This window comes from Emydura macquarii, unplaced genomic scaffold (genome assembly GCF_026122565.2).
Source record: "Emydura macquarii macquarii isolate MOO-44397 ecotype Brisbane River unplaced genomic scaffold, CSIRO-AGI_Emac_v2 contig_2422, whole genome shotgun sequence".
Classification (NCBI taxonomy): Eukaryota; Metazoa; Chordata; order Testudines; family Chelidae; genus Emydura; species Emydura macquarii.
In genome coordinates this window covers 4,477,493-4,494,106 of record NW_027132559.1, presented here as the reverse complement: position 1 = coordinate 4,494,106, position 16,614 = coordinate 4,477,493, and the positions used below count along the sequence as shown (strand labels likewise).

At 38.2% G+C, this 16,614-nt stretch overlaps 1 protein-coding gene across 1 annotated transcript in view; it reads right to left on the bottom strand.

The window, feature by feature from the left end:
• Positions 1 to 16,614, bottom strand: part of SNRK (SNF related kinase) — a 71,776-nt gene that overhangs the window by 53,026 nt on the left and 2,136 nt on the right. Inside the window, exons 2-3 of the mRNA XM_067561827.1 lie at positions 13,391 to 13,533; positions 4,620 to 5,313 (exon numbers count right to left, since the gene is read on the bottom strand). Of these exons, the coding sequence (XP_067417928.1) occupies positions 4,620 to 5,208 (589 nt within the window). The 5' untranslated portion in view covers positions 5,209 to 5,313; positions 13,391 to 13,533. The remainder of the gene's footprint in view (positions 1 to 4,619; positions 5,314 to 13,390; positions 13,534 to 16,614) is intronic.

Here is a 16,614-nt window from a genome sequence, read left to right as displayed (position 1 = left end):
AGAAATTAAGGTGTGGCCTAAGACACCATTTCAGAGTGGAAAACAATAAAGGTGCAGTCTGCCTTAAGTACCCCTATCTCCCCAATCCTTCTAACTGAAGTGAATACTACTAGGAAAGAGGTTTCATAGAAAGGTAAAGAAGATAATATTATGCCTGTTGGGCCCCCCAGCACTACATTAAGGACCTATGTGGGCATTGCCTTCCCTTATAGGTAGAAAATCCCTCAAACCCCTGAAGAATCTGGAAATTGTAGGATGGAAAAAACAGAATACCCCCTGTAGATGAATGGTAAGTGTTAATAATTGCAAGATGCACCCTGACAGAGCTAAATGAAAGCCCAGAGTTCTTTAGAGACAGCAGATACTCTAACTTTGCAAGAATGTATGTCTCAAGAGACTGTATGTGGTGATGTTCACACCAAGCCAAAAATCTTCTCCATTTAGTAAGTCTGTCTGATGGAGTCTTTCCTATTTGTTATAATGTTCTGTAAATCAATTGATCTGACCTCTAGTTCTAATATCCATCCAGAAACCATGCTCTGAGATGTAGGGTGGAAATGTTGAGAACAGGTCTGGAATTCGTTTCAGAGGACAGGTAAATAATTGCAACACTTCTGTGCACCAGAACTACCTGAGCTAGGCAGAAGCTATCAGGATGACCCTGGCTTCATTTTGTCTGAACTTTCACATACAATTGGGAGCAGTGGAATTAGTGGATAAGCACACATCAGTGCACGGGACCAGGGAATGAGAGACATGTGAAAGAGATCCTAAACTCTGTCCACCTCTGGAACAGAAAATTTGACACTTCTTGTTCCTATCCCTACAAGTAAGTCTAATGATTGATGACCACATTCCTTGAAAAATTGACTGAAAGCACTGAATTGTGAATTCTCCATCCACTTCTGGTCTGACAGTTTCTGCTCAAGTCATCTGCTAGAATGTTCTGTAGACCTGGAAGCTGAATTGCAGAGAGAGATAACTAATGCTTAATGCACCAATTCCATAACTGAACTGCTACTTGACACAGAGATGACGACCATGGCCCTCATTGCCTGTTAATATAAAATATGGCAATTGTGGTGTCTGTCGTGATCTGAATGTATGGTCTTTCAACCAGAAGTAAGAAATGTATGTTCACTTTGCAAACTGCTCTGACTTTCAATATACTTGTGTGAATGAGTCTTCTTGAGAATCCATCTGTCTCATGCTTGGTGTTCTAGGTGTACTCCGAAACCCAGATGTGAGGCATCTGCCAGTACAGTTTGGGCTGGGAAAAGTGGAGAGAAGGGAACTCCTCTGCACACCTTGCTAGGGTCCTTCCATGAGCTCACCAAGGAAAACACATCTTACTGAACTGCTGAGGCATGTCCAAATTGTGTCTGCTCAGAATGTAAACTTATTTAGTAAGGCCTGCATGCAGAATACATTTTAGTCTGGCATGCTGCAAGGCGAAAGCACAGGCAGCAGTCTTATCCTGCTGGTCACACAAGTTCTTCTCTTGTTTGAGAATTTGTCTGAAGTTATGTGATGCACATGAACAGTTTCAAACCTCTCCTAGGGTAAATAAGCTCTTGCTGTCTTGGAGTCAAAATGATCCCTATAAAATGTGCTACATTAGTGTCAAAATGGACTTCTGGACTTTTTCAGCTGAGGGATATGAAGAGCTGAAGAATGCAATGGATGGAATTCTGCATGACATTGAGACTTCACTCTGACAAGCCAGTTGTGGATATACTATTGTCGTCTCCTTTTTCCTTAAGGGTATATCTACACTACAATTGGACACCCATGGCTGGCCTGTGCCAGCTGACTCGGGCTCATAGAGCTCAGGCTAAGGGGATGTTTAATTGCGGTGTAGATGTTTGGACTCAGGCTGCGCTCTGGGACCCTCCCACCTCACAGGGTCCTAGAGCCCAGACTCCAGCCAAACCTCGAACCTCTACACGGCAATTAAACAGCCCTTTCCCCAGGCTCCATGAGCCCAAGTCAGCTGGCACAGGCCAGCAGTGGGTTTTTAATCAAAGTATAGACATACCTTATTGTGTGCAGCTCCTACCACTAGACTGTAAAATACTTAAGTGCTATACAGAGGCAAAAGAATAGAACTGTGTACTGGAAGTGGTTTTTCTTGTTGCAGGATGTATGGTGATATGAAAGTAGGCACTATACAAGTTGAAAGCTGCAAACCAATATTCTGAATCTAGAGATGGCATTGTTGAGGCTTTGGCAACCATTCTAAACTTTTTCTGGCAGATGTAGGTATTGGGCACACTCAAATCCATAACTGGTTGTGATCCCACTCACTGCTTGGGTATGAGGAATTAGAGTAGAAACCTTTCCACTGCAATGTAGAGGAACCACTAGTGATTCCACTTCCCAAAGTAAGTCTCTCATGAGAAGGATCCCTGAATAGGGATGAGAAAGTAGATATAGAATGGAACTGTACAGAATAGCCTATTTAAACACTCTCTCTAATCCAACTGTTCATTATCATCTAGTTTCGTGACACCTCCCCCCATGAAAGAAGAGGAAGTTTCCAAAAGGGAGGCAAAGAAGGAAGATAAAATGATGGATTTGAGAGATATCTGAGGTTGCAGCGTTTTCTGCCATTGAGTAGTTCTCTCTCTGAGATGGTGCACAAGAGGTATGCCCATATTAAGGACTCCATGGGTTCCAGTATGGCGAGGCAGAAACAGTACAAGGAAAAGGGGTAGGGACCCAAAAGGAAGGGTACAAGGACACAAGACTATACTCATAACTCCTCCAGATCTAAACATAGGAGACCCTAGACTCCTTTTCTGATCCACAGAACTTGGAAAAAGTGCCCTAAGGGAATGGTATGAGAATCCTCCTCATTTTTTTGAGAATCAGATGAAGAATATGAAAATTCCACCTCTAAAGGTGGGGCTTCTAAGGCAGGAATAGTATGGTGTAACTCTGCAGCAGGTGGTGCTGAAGATGAGATTGGTACCACTGCTTCAGTGGTACCAGAGTATAGATGGAATGTTAAGCCCAAGAGACAGTAAGAGTCTCAGGCTGCTTCATAACACAGAGGTTCTTCAGTACTGTGGACCTCACCAGTACCAAGATAAATGGTACTGCAAATCTCAGATCTAATGTGCAGCCCATAGGAGTAGCCAGAGTCAATTCACTTGGTATTGACATGCTTGGTCCTAATATATTCATCAGCGCTGAAGAAGAGGTAGCAGCCAATAAAAACACTCAATGCCAAAGTAACTTAAGTAGCCACTGTCTTGGTACCACTCAAGGACACTGTACCACGCAGTGTGCAATACCAATCAGCCAGTGCCAAGTTCCCTTGAATCTTCTCCAGTACTCAATTTAAGCTGTGGAGAATCCTTAGTTCAGGAGTCAAGAGACCATTTTAACCTGTTCTTTACATAAGAGGTATGAGAACTGACTAATTTTAGAGGAAGAGCAATGCTCCTTTCACTCAGGAACATTAACAGGGTTAGTCTTACCAGAATCTCTGGAATTGTAGCTTGCATACTGGAACTCTGCAGCTGACTGAAGTCAAGCTGACATGGGCACTTTTGGACCCAAACAGGCTGATGACCAGGAATGGGTCAGACAGACCTGATCTAAAGGACGATGCATGGAGTGGTTAAGTGGAAACATTTAAAGCTTTGCTTCTCACACTTCAAAGTTCTCTTGAAAAGGACTTGCCCATGGTGTATTTACGGGGAAACGTGACTCCTCCAAACAATGAGACCCTGTGAGTCCATCACTAATGAAAACTGCTGCCTCACAAGAGAAGCAAAATTTAATCCAAGAGATTTTGGCTGCTGCATCTTTAAGCACTAGTACTGAAAGATCCCAGATAGGAATATGCACAAGTATTAAAAATTTCCCAAAACTAACTGAAACATATCAAAAAGGCAGTGCCAACAGGCAACTAACTAAATCAAATTTACTCTACTAATATATATACTAAATCTAAATTTTCCTTATTAAAAGAGAAAACAAATGTGGACTCTAGATGCTCCATCTCAAAGCCACAGGAGACAAGAAGGAACTGAGTGGCAGCAGGTACTGTGCTGCCTTTTATGCCCTTGGTATGGGAGCACAAGGGCACTCGGGCACATAGGTGGACTTGACAGACTCAGTTAGACAAAAGACTGATTTCAAGCAAATGCACACTAAGAATGGAATACGTATGGGCAACCACGCAAATGAAGAACTCCTTGTTCTCAAAGTTTACTTGTTTGTGATGTAAGTGATTCTTGTGTTTAGATTCGGGGTTTTTTAATTGTACCTTTCTGCTCCCCATGAAAGAAGCTGGATTTTGTTTGAAACACTATATACCAGAAGACATAATGCATCCAGCTTCCTACCGATAATTTATTGTAATCCAGTTCATATACTGCATGGGTTTCCTTTTTTTATGGGCTTCAAAATAAAAATAAATAAAAGATAGTTTGAAAGTTCTTCTTAAGTAATCTAAATATTGTCTCCTTAAAATGATCTTACCTTTCCTATAATACTTGTTGTCTTCTAAGGATGGCAGTATTTTGGAAGGGAAAACATCTAACTGGTAAAATGCTGAGGTATACAAGTTAATATTACTCGTCAAATTTAAAAAAAGAGTGACTTACCCACTGCCGGTGCATCGTACTCGTCCCCAAGTAGAATTTCAGGAGCGGAATACGCTAGAGATCCGCAACTGGTAGTGAGCTTCTTTCCAGGCTGAAATTTGTTGCTGAAGCCAAAGTCAGTCAATTTCACAAGTCCTTGTTTTTCAAAGAAGACAACATTTTCTGGTTTTAAGTCTCTGTGAACTACATGTAGTTTATGACAATAAGATATAGCATGAACTATCTGAGCAAAGTATTTTTTAGCCAGGTCCTCGTTAAGACCCTCTTCATGTTTCATGATGTAATCAAACATATCCCCTCCATCACCAAGCTCCAAGATAAGATAAAGTTTGGTCTGGGTGTCAATCACTTCATACAGACGAACAATATTAGGATGCTGCACTAGTTTCATGCATCTAACTTCTTGGAAAAGATGCCCAGTGGCTAGAGTGTCCAGTTTGGTCTTGTCAATTACTTTCACTGCTACTTTTTCACCTGTAAAGACATGTCGGGCAAGTTTGACCACAGCAAAGTGGCCTCTGCCCAAGGTTTTATCCAAATCATACAGTCCAGCAATTTTTCCATCATACCCCCGTTTGAAGCCTGCCATACTGTTCCTGAAGAAGGAATAATGTTTAAACTCTTTGGAATTGGGATCTTCTCATATAAGAATATTTGTTCCAAATAAGTAATCCATTTTCACTGCCAAACATATCTGAAACATAGAAAGAGAAAAAAGATGATGTTACATACAGGATATAGTCCCTTTTCCTTAGTATAAAGCACCTTTCAAAACTAATTGCAACATGGGCTTTATAGAATTCTTCTGAAATTATTCAGCACACGAGTTTTTCAAAAAGAATGTTTTGCCAACACCCTAACAGCAATGCACTGCTGACCAGCATCCGTCAGAAAACCATGCTGTCAATGTGTTTGAAGAAAGTGAGTTAAAAAAGGCACAATGGGATGAAAAGTAAAGGAATTTCAAGAGAAATTTACTCAAAGGACATTAGAGGAACCTCACTATGCCCAAAACTTCTCTCAAAAATTGGTTACCCTTGATGTGCCTTAAATTTGGAAAGTACAATGTGTGATTAACACTTCAAGGAAGCTGTAGTTTAGATAAATTAGTTCTTCCACATGACAACAGTATTAAAAGTGGCAATTATATAAGCCCTTAAAAGCTGAAGTCTACATGTTCTTGTTAAAATGGGGGAAAATAATAATCAGAAGTCAAAGTAATGCCAACAGAACTTTGAATCACAGGATAACTTATGTGCTACAATACAAGTGTTAAAATATGCCCAAAAATGAGGTGAAACATACTCATTTCTTGGATCGATGTTCTGTTGCAGTGACTTTAAAAGACCCAGGGTAACAATTTCCCCATTTACCACATTTCAGAACGAGGGACAAGAGTTCACTTTGTACCACATATTTTAGTGATCCTTTATCAACACAACAGCAACATGCAAACTATAGCAATTAAAAGGTTGTGATTAAGTGTCTGATATGTTTATGCACTATAACAAGTGAAAACTTTTTAAAATGAATATTTAAGCCAAATTTTTCAAACTTGAATGCCTAAAGATGGACACACAAACCCATATTTATGCTCTTTAGCAACCAGATACTAAGGACTTTCAGCAGTTCTGACAAAAGCAGAACATTTAGATGACTAAATAAGGATATCGGTGTCTAATGCTGCCTCACAGGTCACTGTTGCTTTATTTAAGATATGTCTATACTGACGGCGGCAAAGTCGCCGCCGTCAGATCGACCTATCTGGATCGATTGAGTGGGTCTTCACTGACAATTTTATTTAAACTACACCAACACTTCTTCCCAAAAGCCTTCCTGCAACTTACCTTAATTTTGAGAAACAAAACTCAGTGTGTATTTCTTCAATTGTTAATCATACCCACTGTTAACACACGAAGATCATTTTATGACTTACGTACATTTACAAGGATATCACTAGGTGGTTTAGGTCAAACTCATTTTCTAACAGCAATTTCCCAATTTAAAAAATTCAATGAAAGTAAGTGTTTTGTTCATATACAATGCCTGCAATCCAAACACTGGCATGAGATTCAGAAAGGTTACTTCAAACTGAGTGAAATGCAGGAAGTAGAACAAATTCTGAAAAGTGCACACTTTTTTAAAAGTAAGACCACCACAGGTTAGGAAAATTATTTTTTATAAATAATTTTTAATCTGACGTCATTTGGATCTCAGTTAAAACCCTAAAACAAGTGAAACAACCCATTGGACAAATTTGAAGCTCAAAAGTAGATATGGCAAGTCCATAAATTAAAAAAATTTCTGCTCCCCTCTGATGGTTTTCCATTAGTCACAGGATTTCAAGCACTTCATCCCAAATGCAACTCCAACAGCTAGTTCATTTCATTATTAAAAACCAAGTGCCAAACTTGAGCACCACTGAAGTCAATAGTAAAATTCCCTTTTATTTCAATGAAAATCCCTTTTGTATTTAAAAAGTTATTTAAAATTTCAACAAGTGGATTTGGCTATTAAAAAAGCACTACAAAAATATAGACAAGAGAGTATAAAAGAAGCAAGTCTTAAAAGGGCATAATCAATAAGGGGATGAGACGTCTTCTGATGCAGAATGTCCCCACTCAATTCCAGAACCTAACACCACCTCAAAGAACAATTAACCTATTTCAGAGATCATTCACAGCAGAGACAGGCTCAACAAACACTAGGAATCAAGCAGCACAAGAGATCCTCTATATCCAAATTCAGACTATGTTCACAGACAAACAGGAAGTCCTAGAAGTACTACAAGGAAACAAAGCCATAACCTGGCAACCCTAATCGATGCCCTTTGTCAGCTAGTGAAAGAGATGAAAAAGTCTTTGCCCCCTAACTGATATCATCAATACCTCCTCTAAAAGGAGACCTAACAGTCTCTCTGAACCACATCACAATCTGACCATTAGTTAAGAAATTACTATCCAGTATCTAGCCTTCTATTCTTGAGCAAGATAACTGAGAAGCTTGCAGAGATCACTTTCAACTCCACCTAGATACTGCCAATATTCTGGGCCCCGCCAATTAAACTTCCAGGCTGGACATGGAACAGCGAGATGGTGATGAAGGAGTTCTTCTTGCCTAGGAAAAAGAAATATCTGTACACCTATCAAGAATCTTGCTCCCTATCTCATATATGGCCTTGGTTTGCAGCACTGGATCGGAGATGGTTTCAACTGCTCATTTCACACCAAACTCTAAGTTCTGATGGACACATGCTCTTCCACCCCAACAGCCATCATCTGTGAATTTCCATAACAACGCATCTTCTCCCTTAATCTGTTAAACATCTACATGAAGCCAATAAAGGGGATTGTGAAACAGCATAACCAGCAACTGGATGAAGAGCAGCTTTTGGAAGCTAAATCCTAGAAAGACTAAAACAATGCTTACAGGAAGAATTAAGCACATTAAAGAACTCACCATCACCACAACACCCTCCTAGGCTCTTCACTGCTTCTGTATATACAAATAGCCTATAGCCATAAAAAAAATTAGCCATAAAAAACTGTCATTTCTAAATACCATTGGCAAGAATTGTGTGCCTCCTCTATCGAATTTGGATTTACCGACACTGAACTTTAAACTCGAACTCCAAGCTCAGTTATTTTAATACTCCATGTCTAGATTGAAACTAATGACCTTAAAAAAAAAATTTTTTTTTAAGCTAAAACTGGTTCAGAACACAACAGTTCTACTGATCAGCAACACAGGCTGCCAAAGCACATTAACCCAATGCACCCCGCTTTTTGTTGGCTCCCTGTGGAATAGCTAGTCAAACACAAGGTTTTGAGCATTCCCCTCCCTTTCCCTTTCTCGCCTCCCCCCACCAAAGCCTCAATGGGACTGGCCCAAGCCATCTGACCACCCCACTCTGTGATCACGGCCCCAAAGTACATTCCATTAATAGTGTCAAATTCTGGAATGAGCCTCATGTGCATGGGAAATGCCTTTCTTGCTGTCAGGCCCATAAACCTGGATCTTAGTACTGCATGAGGTAAAGATGACCTTGAGGTAAAAAATGCAAAATCCATTCTGACCTCACTTTCCTCCAACATCAACAAGAAAAACCCCCAAAAGTCCATTTTCTGCACATTAAAGTTTGCTGTCTCCTCCATATATACATTAAACACACACACACACAGAGATGTTGGAATAATTTTTATAGCTGGTTCAATGGCTCTCAGCACCCCCAACTGTAAACTCTGTATATAATGGAATCCACTTCAAGCCAGGGGGTGCAGTAGCACCCCCAGTTCCAGCATGTATGAACAAACGCGCACACACACACACTTAAATTGTGTGAATTTCTCAGACCATAATGATGGGCCATGGTAAAAACCTAGAGAGACAGTCAAATCAGACAGTAGTGAGATTTAAGTCTATTATTATTACTACACTTAAGATTACTATAACTGAAAGGTTAGGGGAAAATCTCTCTTCCTATTTGTTCACTATATACATGTTCAGCACCTTTGTATATAGTCAGCTTCTTTATTTTCTCTCAATTTCTGTGCATCTCACTAACAGCAACAGGGAAAGAAAGGAGAATGATTTCCAATACCACAAAAACATTGGCAGGACGACTCAAGACCAAGTGTAGTACCTGTAACTATCCACTTTTGTAAAATCTGATTACAAGGTGACAGTGTCTCTTTAAACTTCAACCTGTTACAAAAAGCTTTTGATAAAAGTCAGCTATGCCTTAGTTATTGAGAAGTATTCAAAAGACAGCACAAACAATGGGAGAAAAGTTCACAAAAAGGGAAGGAAAATACAGGATTAAAACAAGGGGAAGATAACAAAAGCTTTCCATGTTAATGCTGTGTTTGGTTTCCTATTTTTACAAAACAGGTGAGCTAGAACTGAGTTACAAATCCCACAACAGATCCCCTCAAAATAGTGAGCTTAAACTAACCCTTGTGTTCATAACTGACGGCAGCCTTTTTAAGCTATGTTTTTAAACCAAAGCTTAGAGAACTGAAGGAGAGGACATGAACCTTAAACCTAACAAGGTTTGAGATAAAAAGAAAAAGTATTCACTAATAGGCAACAGGCACACAATCATTTATTATAATACACAAATCTGTGTGTGTGCTGCCAAAATTTCAAATATTCTAAACTTGAAAAATTATTGCTATTCTTTCATTAAGAGCACTGGAATGGGACTCAGGAGATCTGGGTTCTATTCTCAGATTTACCACTTGCCTGCAAGGTGACCTTGGACAAGTCACTTCACCACTCTATGCCTCAGTTTCCCCATTTGTAAAATGGGGGTAATGAGACTTACCTCTTTTTTAAAGTGCTTTGATGTCTGCTAATGGAAAGCATTATCCATTTCCATTAAGTCTTATTTTCTGTACTTAACTGGGACACAACAAATATACTACGTCAAAACATGCCTTTCAAAATAGTTCAAGAGAAAACATTACTTAAGTTTATTTGGTTAAGGTGGTAGAAATGCAAAGTTAATGTTTAATTATAGAGGGATTTTTTCTGAATAAAACCCAGTTTTCACTGGAATAGATAGGACTGTCAAACATATTTAGCCCTCATCCAACAGATGTTCCTGGATTGTAAGTCTGTTTGAAAAATTGGAGAATCATCTTGCAGGAGGACCATTGTTAGGTCCTATTATGTATTTAGTTTTGATTTCAGTCTAAAAGTAACTCACAGCATTAGAAGGTATTTTTCAGTGGGTAAAGGGGATGGAAATAAAGGTCTCTCTGGTATAGAGGGTTCAGGAAAACCACTATGTAAAGCCCAATGTCTATCAACAGGGCACAAAGATGAAAGATTTCCAACAAACAGTGATTTCTTAAAGCACCTCAGGGAAGCAACAGGTGACATTTGATTAAAAAGGCAGCCGCAGGGAATTAAATCAGATTAGATGTAACAAAGGAAGTGTCCAACTCTTCATGATCTCACTGATCACCAATACCATATTTTGAATAGCATATGGAATCAATACAGGAAGGGTCACAACAATTAATATCATTCCTACCCAGCCCCCTTTATATAAAGGGCTTGGGAAGAGAATTCCTTATATTTAAAGAACAAAGAATGAAAATTCTGCTAGTCTCAGACTTGCTATGTTCTTTCCTAGATAAGCTCCACCATTGTATTTCACTGGTCCCTCAATCTAGAAAAAATTAAGGTCTGATATTTTATGGACCACCACAGCTAGAAACAAATGTCATATCACCACTGGAAAGCTGGGAATCTCAACCTTCCAGGATTATACATATTTCATTTATAGCCCTTGTGTGTTGTGAGAAAGTTAACCAGAAAATACCCATGATTCTCATCATCATTTGTTCTCCAATCACACTTCAATTTTGACAGATTTATCACAGACCTTCATAGTTAAAGGTTAATGCTTTATTCTTTTGAAGAGCTTTCCAACAGTGTAAACTGCTGATATTTAATGCTAGCTCTTAGGATAGTAATTGCAAAAGTAACTGAGTGGAGGAAAAACAAGTTAGTAGTCAGAACGATGTCATTATAAAGATCCACTATTTTGTGAACAGCCAGACACAGAAACATTTTAGCAGGCCAGTCAACTTTCTACAGCACTGTTCCTGAACCAGTATGCAGAAAGAAAATTGCAAGAACACATGATTTAGAAACTAAGAGGTAGGCTTTGAGGTGAACACCAAAAACAGAAGAGTGAAAATTTAAACTACCTTTTAAAACCGGAGTCTTGCTTTAAGTTACATCTAATTGCTTCTTGTTCTTTAAAAAGAAAATAAAGAACACATCTTTGTTCCTTAGAAGATTTAAGGCACTCAGCTACTACAATATTGAGCTCAATATAAAAACCTATGTAGGGGAGAATATAATAGAAGATTGCAGTGAAAAACTGGAAGAAGCCAATAAATATACATTGACTTTTTTCAATTTAAAAACAAATTCTGAATGCATTTACTTTCTTTAACTACTATTTTATAAGCTCCCATACTCTGATAACTAGATAGAAAGCATGTATTGTTTCTAAACAGCTTATGTGCATACCTGGGTCCTGAGTTGAAATGTTTTCTAACAGAAAATTACAATACAAAGAGAATCAGAGCTCTTTACAGCCCTTGTAGCAATGGGTACACTATAAAAAATTGTGAGAAAGAATGGGTACCAAGAGGCTGTGAGCTGAACTTAATTTAGAATAATACTATTCTAAAGTGTATTCCCACCCCTCTCCCAGCAAGTGAGCAAAGTTACAGTTACCCTGAATTTAAATTGTGGCAAGAAAGTAATATCCCATTAAAATATAAGAATTGGCACTACAACTATAATATTTAAGGAAACAGTTCTGGGAAATCGATTACTACCATAGTTAAATATTTTGTTTACTATACAGTATAACTTCCAGGCCTTACCATAATACAAATGATACAGTCATACAGCTATAGAAAGGATATACATTAAAGCCATTAAGGAGATATATGCACTAGCACAGTGATCCTGAACTATGGTCCTTAGAGCACCAGTGCTCCAGAGAGCACTTGCCAATGGTCTGCAGACAGCCAGCTGATCACAGTGCTAATGCTCCTTGTTTCCAGCTGCTAAACTGTATCAAAAGCTAAGAATGCATTAGATACTTTCAAAAAGCTACATAGCCACCAATAGCAGTCACTGCCACAGGCACATTACTCAATGTCCAAGAGAAAATGAGGTAGTCCATAAGAGACTATTAAGAGATGGTGCACCCTAAGAGGGTTTGAGAACCCTTGAACTAGCATTCTCCATCAACCCAGCAAGTTATATTTGTGTTGTGAGTATATATTTTCCTCACACTCCTAGTCTCAAAAGCCATTATAATGGAGTGAACAACTGAGAAGTCATACCAGAGTTATGAGTTTGTATATCAAAAATGTTTGCATGTGCAGAGATTTAGAACAGTTTTGCATCTTTATAATACCACAGCAGGGAACAAGAAGTGTACTAGATTGTTCCAGGGATCACTCAATGATCATACTTTAAAAAATACATTGAGTAGATGTCAGGCTTAAAAATCAGATAAAGATAGTGGATACTAATTTAAAAACTGCTTCAACTGTTCTATATTGCACCTTTGGCATTTTCTTCTTGCAGATTTTAATTCTTAGATATAAAATTTCTTCAGTTACATCAACTCTTCACAGTACCAAAATAAATCCACTCTCACAGTGCACACTCCCAAATACTTTTTTTTTTTTTTTTAAAGCACGCCTTAATTCTTTCTTGGACAGCAAACAGCTTCTTTCCTAGCCCAAAAAACCCCACAGTAGACCTCAGCTACCCATAATCCAACCAACAATTAATTGATGACAATTCACCCACAAAGAAAAGCAAATCTAAGGAGCCCAGAAACCAAGCATTTTAGTCAGTCTTCTCTGAATCCAGAAATAAAACCATATAATCTTCTCAAGCCAAGATTTTTTTTTTTGAAAGTTAGTGGGCTTTATCCAAGTATTTTCCCCTTAACTTCAAAATTATAAATCCATCAACATCTTCCTTCTTCATCCTCCCCACCCATCATTTTATAATAATTATTTGGAAGCTTGAAATGATGTATTACTCTGATGAAAGTCTACCCTTCTACAACACGCATATCCTTTATTATTGTAGGTCTGATTACAAAGGTGGTACTGATTTTTTTAAAAAATGGGAAAAAAACAAGCATTTATTTTGAGAAAGTTAATTGCATGAATTTTGTCACAGAAGGAAAAGACCAATCAAATTGGGGTTCCACCAACCTTGACAGTGCCCATTTCAGAGGTATCATCTGGGTTTATTCTATGTTCATGAAGTCTCAGACTTTCTTCATCCTTTCCAATTGTCTAATGGTGTTTCCATATCAAGTCCTGATGCCAGTTTTGCATTCTTCTTTCCCTAGCTCCTAGATAAAGCAGAGATTTTTTTTTTTTTTTAATTATTTTCCTCCACTGGAAGACTTGTAAATATTGTAGCCTATGCAAAGATAAAAGACACTAATACTAAAACTTCAAAATATTTCAACAAATGTTCAGCTTGTACTTCAATGTGGACCAATATTTTTTAAAAGATCAAATGATCTTAATCCATTATTGTAAGCACACTCATACAAAGGTAATATTAATAAACAAGAAACACAAATCAGGATTTTGATCCACATGGACTAAGGTAGAAATGTCAAATGCTGTCCTGTGTCTGAATACTTAGATACAGGTTCATGTAGAATCTATTGTAAACGACACTGACACTTGTTAAAGTAAAATTTCCACAGCATGCTTGTGAACTAAATCCTAGAGCATCACTGGTTTAATAAATGTCTGATACCATAAACATTCAGAATGTCAATTTAGCTTGGACACATGCATTTGTAATACTGGAACCTTTCCATGGAGACCTGTAGCCAACAACTGCTTTTCCTTAAAGATCAGTAACAATGTTCTTCCCCACTCAATTACTCAACTTCTATACTATACCTTCATTTCTAACATCGTAAGTTACTTAAGAACTGGCAGAAAAGTGAAATTCATCATGTCAGTACATATGAACTGCAGCCATAAAATCTTGAGCTGCAATCTTACATCTCAAAATAAACTGCATTAAATCTGGTCACTAATTGGATGCGAGACTGCTGAAGAAAACACAATATGATGCAGGAGTCATGTTAGGGTGTGAACAAACAGAAACCGTTCCATACAAGTTAGTATAAAACCAGTGCCCCATCATGGCAGTAGTATTCACTGTGCAGCTGAGAGATGCAGTCTAAGATGAAAGAGAGATCTTGTCCATTAGGGACTAGTAAAGATTGCAAAAAGAAGGTGGCATGCAACAGGGTTCTTAACCCGAGTCCTGGCCAGATTTCTGTGTAGGTGTCTACATACTGACTAGTTATATTCTCCCTGAAATTTCAACTGAATACACAGTTTTTCACATCCTATGTTAAGATGCAGTGTAGTACTGTCATGTGCTCTTAAAACAGCAGCTGCTTTACAGTACAGATGTGGTTTTATTTCAATGTCAATCAATTACATTTCAGAAGTTATTTGGAATGAAGGCTCTATAAATGTAACATACTAATGTACCACCTCTTAAGTTGTTAACTTATCTGATAGTATTTATTTGATGCACACAATAAATTCAGCTCTGTACAGAACGTACAAAAGATAAGTCCCTGTCCCAAGGTGCTTACCCTCTAAAATAATACAAACAGAAACAATTTGATGTTTGGATACACAACAGGGTAGCAAAAAAGTTTTTAAACCAATCAGTACTTCAAGGGATTTTGGGAGGGCAGTTGGGGGTATTACTGGTAAGCCTCATGAAAGTAGGGTTTTGAGGATGTATATGAAAGAGGAAAGAGAGGAAGCTTGCTGCACCATGACAGCAAGGATATGCTAAGTATAAGGAATAGAATGGAAAGAGAGACAAGAAAGCAAGGATAAAGAGGAAGTGATCAGACCACAAGATGTTGGCAGAGTGAAAGCAGCAAGATTAAAATGAAGATGTAGACTGGAGAAGAGTTGTTTAAACCTGATTCAGAAAATAGGAAGATAAAGAGGATGAGGCGGTCAAAGCAGTGTGTGAGGAAGAGTATCTTTGTAACATTATGAATAGACTGAAGGACAGGAAGATGAGGATTAGAGGTTTTAGTATAACAAATGCACATGTCCACTTAAAAAATGATGTACCAATATGTCTTCACATTGCATTCACTTAAATTACCAGAATTTAAACTGCTTGATTAACTACACAACCAGACAAGGAAAAGTGTTAAATCACCTATATCGGGCACAATTAAAAAGTTCACCTCAGTTCTAACAGGATTTAAATATAGGAAATATCACTAAATCTGAAATGTAATTTAAGTCACCCCGCATACTAAGGAAATAAATTGGGTCTGTGCTTTTTTGTTTTGTTTAAAGATTTCCAGCTTGTTTTTATTACCTTTAAATAAATCTGAAATGTCAAATCTGGTTCTCCCTTTGTTGGAGGCTCTGAGGATTCATATGGATTGCAAGCTCTCTGAATGTTACTGAAAGGATGGGGATGCTGGGTGTTTGATCACCATCTTTTCTCTCCACTGTTCCTCAGGCATTTGAATTAATTAAGTATTAAAAACATTTTAACCATCTGAATAAAGCTGACTTCCCCTTCCCAATCATTCAAGTTTCATTTTAAATGGTATCTGTCACAATTCCACCATTTCTCAAGCCATCCACAGTCTTCCAGAAACAAACAGGGTAGACAAGACCTGAATTTCTAATATAACAGGTAGAAAAAAACTTCAGGATACAGGTCTTTATTCAGTAAGGCAAAAAAAGGGAGCAAGCCCTGTTCTCTTTCATTCCCCTTATAAATAAATGTTACTTTATAATATCTTAATGTTTGATCTGTTTCAAGTTCTACAAAACCTAACCATTGCTACCCATTACAATCGACTCCTCAGTCCCAGTAGTTGACGACAACTGGAGCACATTATGTAAAACAGAAGTTCATCTGATTTCAACAAGCTACTAACATTTCAATACCAAACAATTCCTCAGTGGCACATTTCTTGCAAGACCTGCTTAACCCTTTTAAAATCTATAAAGCAGTCACTACACACATCTTTAAATTCCACTTTGCTAAGATCCTTATTCTCTTCCTCCCGCTACACACACAAAAAAAGTCTTTTGGAGGCCTAAAAGCATTCCCCATTAAAATGCTCAAAAACGTAGCACCCTATATGATTAAAAAGCAGGTGCACCACAGAGGGCAGGCATAAACAGATCTCTGCCCACATCATTTGGATGCAATTTATCCACACTACTATATGACTGTAAGTCTTAGGTTACATTTCTATTGTTTCAGGAACTGCTCTGGTACCACCGAGATGTCACTTGTTTGCAATTCAAGTTCTAACAGGATGCAGAGAGTGGGAGGATGGATGTACATTTGTCCAAAAATGAGCAAACATTCAATTCAAACCTTTCTCCCTTCAGTAACCTTT